This window comes from Nilaparvata lugens, chromosome 2 (genome assembly GCF_014356525.2).
Source record: "Nilaparvata lugens isolate BPH chromosome 2, ASM1435652v1, whole genome shotgun sequence".
Taxonomy (NCBI): domain Eukaryota; kingdom Metazoa; phylum Arthropoda; class Insecta; order Hemiptera; family Delphacidae; genus Nilaparvata; species Nilaparvata lugens.
In genome coordinates, this window is record NC_052505.1 from 67085682 (window position 1) to 67090839 (window position 5158).

The window sequence follows — 5158 nt, forward strand, 5'->3', positions numbered from 1 at the left end:
GATACAAAACACCACTGACTTCATCGACAGACTCTCTTGAACTGAGCATTTGCTTGATGACACTTGTCGCGATCTTCAGTCTCAGTCTCGACCTACAGTACATGCCAAAGAGACCGAGACACTTGTCTCGGTCGCTGGTCTCAGTCTCCTGTCTCGGTCTCCTGTCTCTGTCGCGGCGCGAACCGCCACCTTTACAAGTGAAAACAAATGTCAAGTTGAGTATAGGCTATATTAATGTCCAGTGCCTGCGCACAAAGCTTAATCTTGTTGACCTGTTTGCTTGTTCTTATGCTATTAGTATTTTGTGCATAAGTGAGCATTGGCTGAAGTCTGAGGAGATACCATTCTACAGCTCCATAGGTGATTTGGTATTGGCTAACTCTTTCTGCCGCACAGTGCATGGTCATGGTGGTGTTGCTATCTACGTTAATAAGGAACTGAATTTCAAGGAGTTAAATCTACAAGCTTTTTGTAGGGAGTTCGTAATTGAAATTACTGGCATAGTTCTGACTCATCATAGTACTATTGTTTTGGTTGTGTACCATACTGGAAATGAACTTGAAGAGTTCCTGAGTCGATTGGATGACTGTCTTGCTTATATAGCAAATTTTAGCATGCAGATTATTGTGAGTGGTGATTTTAATAGTCATTTCAATTACAGTCTACCAGCGCAGTACAGACTTGAAAATTTGCTCCGGAGTTTAAACCTATATTTTTGCAATAGACTCCCAACTAGAGGTCCAAATTGCATCGACAATGTTGCAACTAATTTAAGCAGTGGTGCTTTTGAAGTCAGTGTGGCAAATCCCCAGGTTGCAGATCATCTTGCCATTGTTGTGAAACTGCTTGTTGGTACACAGGTCGAGAAAGCCACTGATTGGCATGCTGATTATGAGTTCTGTTACAGAAAAATCAATCTAGGTGTTGTTCATCATTTCATTCAAATTTTCAAAAGTGAGATTGTGCCCATTTTACATGATGACCAGGTGTCCACTGTAAAAATTTATAAATTTTTCTGTGAAATTATCAGTGTTTTTGATTCTATTTTTCCAGTCAAGTCAAGAAGTAGCCGGATGAGCTCTCATGCCCAAACCAGGAGAGCTAGAAGGAAAAATGTTGGAGACTGGTTCTCACATGAATTGAACATGTTCAAGTTTGCTGTATCTCTTCTGTACCAGAAATATGAGCTGACTCAGGACAGGATGGCTAAAGAAGTAGCATTTAGCAGGTATTTGAGGGCACGGAAGCTTCTCAATCAGGAGGTGGACCAAGCAGTTAAGAGGAAAAATGCTGATGCTATACTTGACTCTCAGAACCCATGTAAATCGGCCTGGAAGCTCATTAACAAGTGCAGAGCGTCTACACAGCCTCAATGTGATTTCAGTCCAGATGTTATGAACAGTCACTATCTGAACTCCGTGGAGGCCATTCTTCAACAGATTCCAGTGACTCAGCCAAATGGTGTTGGAGATGTAGAAGCGCAACCCACTGTTTTTTCTGTATGGAGGAGAGTCTCGAAGAATGATGTATTGAAAATAGTGACTGCTTTTAAAAATTCACCTTCTCAGGACATCTATGGATTTACTGTGGCTTTCTTGAAATCAGTGGTTGATGAGATGGCACCTCATCTTGCCAGTGCCTTTAGTCAGTGTCTTAAACTGGGCTACTTTCCGAATTGTTTGAAGTTGGGTAAAACTGTACCTATATATAAAAAGAGAGATGAGAAGGACAAGAATAACTTCCAACCAATTAATGTTACCCCCTTACTCGGAGAAATCTTAGAGGTTGCCATGAAGGATCAGCTAATGGACCATCTTGAGAGGAATAGTTTGCTGTCTGATAGACAACATGGCTTTGGAAAGTCCAAGTCCACACAAACCGCCCTGCTGGCCCTGATCAACGAAGTCATTGATGCATTCGAGAGTGGAGATTCTGTGGCAGTGAGGCTGTGTGACCTGTCACGTGATTTTGACTGTGTGTCTCATGAGCTTCTCCTTGGAAAGTTGAGTCAGTATGGTATAAAGGACATTGTTTCTGACACTTTCAAGTCTTATCTTTCTGACAGAAGGCAGATAGTGGATTTTCGGGGTGCATCATCTGGCGAGCTGCATGTACGGCATGGGGTACCGCGGGGCTCTGTCCTGAGGCCGGTCCTGTTCATCCTGCATATGAACGATTTGAGAGTTGGCAGAAGTGAGCTGCTGTTTGCAGATGACACAACCCTTGTTGGGAGAGGATCCTCGCCTGCAGCTGCCACCCTTGAGTTGGAGGAGTCCTTTGCTGGTGCAGAACGCTAGTTTCAGGAGAACAAGCTGTTGCTCAACGTCGGCAAGACACAGAATATCATGTGCACTCTGAGAAACCACTTCAATCATTCATTGAATGAACCGGTGAAGCTTCTGGGATTTAACATCAATCCAAAGTTAACATGGAGTGCTCATGTGGATGCTGTATGTGGAAGATTGTCTTGTGTGATCTACCTGTTGAGAAGACTGAGGTGCTTGCTGACTGAGGAACATTTGATTATGGCCTATTATTCACTGTTCCATAGCCACATTATCTATGGAATACTGCTGTGAGGACACTCTTCACACTGTGAGAGTATTCTTATGCTGCAGAAGAAGGCAGTTCGGATATGGTCATCTGGAGCACTGTAGGCCACTCTTCGCCAGACTCTGGATTCTCACAGTTTTTAGCCAGTTCATCTTTGCTTCCCTGTTTGGTATTAGGAATATCAATCTTACAGTGAATTTGAGGGGGTTGCAGAGTGCCTACTCACTTCGAAATGCTCTCAAAGTCAATGTTCCTCGATGTAGGCTAAGTAAGGCTCAGAACTGTTATCCCAATATTGCTATTAAAATGTTCAATATGCTACCTCCATCTGTGTGTCATTTGAGTGACAGTGAGTTTACAGGAGTGACAGACAGAGTAAGAGGAGACTCAAGTCCTGGCTGCGTGCCAGACCATACTACTCCTTGAGTGAATTTTTTCAGGAGTCTACAGTTGACATTTAGTGGCCATCACTGTGTTTAGCCATCTATGCCATGTTTCATTTTTTGACGTGACAGTGTTGTCAAAAGCTTCTGTGTGAAATTGTATTTTTGACGTGATGACCTACCCAGCTCATCTGGCTGGTTAATGGTCCTACAAATGAAGATTGAAGATTGAAGTTGCATTTTTAAGCATTTTTCTTCCACGCTCATATCTTGAGAACAGTACAATTGACTGACTGACTAACTAACTATTCAAAAATGAAGCATGATAGATTCTCTACACTTTCAGTTCAGTGGAATTTTGTAATATTCCCAATAGTTTCCGAGATATTCATTCTTGAAGGTGTGTAATTGTTAAAATAACAGGTTTTTATCCAATTTCTTGCTCTTGCAGGGATAAATAAGATTGTTGAATGACAATTGAAATTCAGTGAAGTTTACTATACAAGATTCCTTTTCCTCGTATTTTATTGGGTGATTAGTGGAGATGATTTATGATTTCATATTTGGATTAATCTTTTGAATGTTTGAATTTTTTGAGAACTAGAACTTTAAAAAATTAAAATGTTCATGTTCAAACTATTAAAGTGTTTAAAAACTTCTTGAAACCTTTGCCTGTCCCTTTGTGCGGTTGAAGTATTATCTTATTATTGTAGTACATTTTTACTATATAATCATTATTTAACAAACTGAAAACATGACATAATAAAATTTTGAAGAATTAAAAATTGGCCTATAACCATCCTTGGTTAATTAAGAATCTATATGTGAAATTTCAAGTTAATTAGTCCAGCAGTTCAGACGTGATGAAAACATAATTTTCCTATTCTGTACATGTATAAGCCAGCTATTCATTATAAATAGTCAATGACTGCAAGAGATAGGTTTGTGGAACAGAATAGTGGTGAAACTATAGTGCCAGAAGTGTCAGTCCAGTAGGTACTAGAGAATTGCCATTTCAGGTTTGTATAAAAATAAAATCTATGAAAAAATATATATTCTTGATTGATTTGACATCAAATTGATTATTTTATCAAGGAAATTATAATTATTATTAGATCAAATTTAATGGGATGAATTGAGTAACAGCTGTGAACACTCAGTGGCAAAATGGAGAGACTTAAGAACGTTTTTCTCCTATCTTTCCCCACTGCCATTATAACGTGGGCCTCACTATATAGTGAGGTCCACGTTATAATGGCAGTGTGTGATTTGCAATGGTGTTGTTATCCTTGTCTATCGTTCAACAAAGCAGATGGAGCTATCTCTTCCACGCATTGCGATGTTGCCACATCGTTTATCAACAATGTAGAAATTCGGGTCGCCAGAGTTCCACCTACACTGAAAGCCGCCACTCACAAAAAAATGGTCAGTTCTTACGGATGCAACCAAAGTGGAACAGTGAAAGACAAACTGGGTCTATTCCTATTTTACATCTATCATTTTTTGTCAGCAATGAACCTGTACTCCTAGTTTGGGGCTGAGAATTCTTTGTTTACTTTTGTACAGTTACTGTCAAAAGTAAAAATAAAATATTCTGGAAAACAGATAACATCGCAAAGCTAGAGAGAGATAGCGCTCTCGTTTTGTTGTATGATAGAAAAGGACAGTAACAGTATTGTCAATTGTACATTGCTATTATAACGTGAACCTCACTATAGATTCGAGTATCCTCTTCTTGACCTGAGTCACTTAAAAATAAAATATTCTGGAAAACAGATAACATCGCAAAGCTAGAGAGAGATAGCGCTCTCGTTTTGTTGTATGATAGAAAAGGACAGTAACAGTATTGTCAATTGTACATTGCCATTATAACGTGAACCTCACTATAGATTCGAGTATCCTCTTCTTGACCTGAGTCACTTAAAAATAAAATATTCTGGAAAACAGATAACATCGCAAAGCTAGAGAGATATAGCGCTCTCGTTTTGTTGTATGATAGAAAAGGACAGTAACAGTATTGTCAATCGTACATTGCCATTATAACGTGGACCTCACTATAGATTCGAGTAACCTCTTCTTGACCTAAGTCGCGTGTGAGTTAAGCCACAAAGTTGAGCCTCAAAGTAGAAGGAATTTCTTCTCTGTGGTTGAGCCAAAAATCATTGAATAGAAACGTTACCTGCGCAAGCGCATTACGGTGTTTTCTTGCCTTGTGACATGAA

General features: G+C 39.6%; 1 protein-coding gene across 1 annotated transcript; it reads left to right on the forward strand.

The window, feature by feature from the left end:
- The first annotated feature begins 56 nt into the window (after positions 1-56).
- On the forward strand, positions 57-2297 carry LOC120349666. Its single transcript, XM_039420160.1, has one exon. It carries the CDS (start codon positions 57-59, stop codon positions 2295-2297), a length of 2241 nt encoding a protein of 746 aa, XP_039276094.1.
- The last annotated feature ends 2861 nt before the right edge of the window (positions 2298-5158 follow it).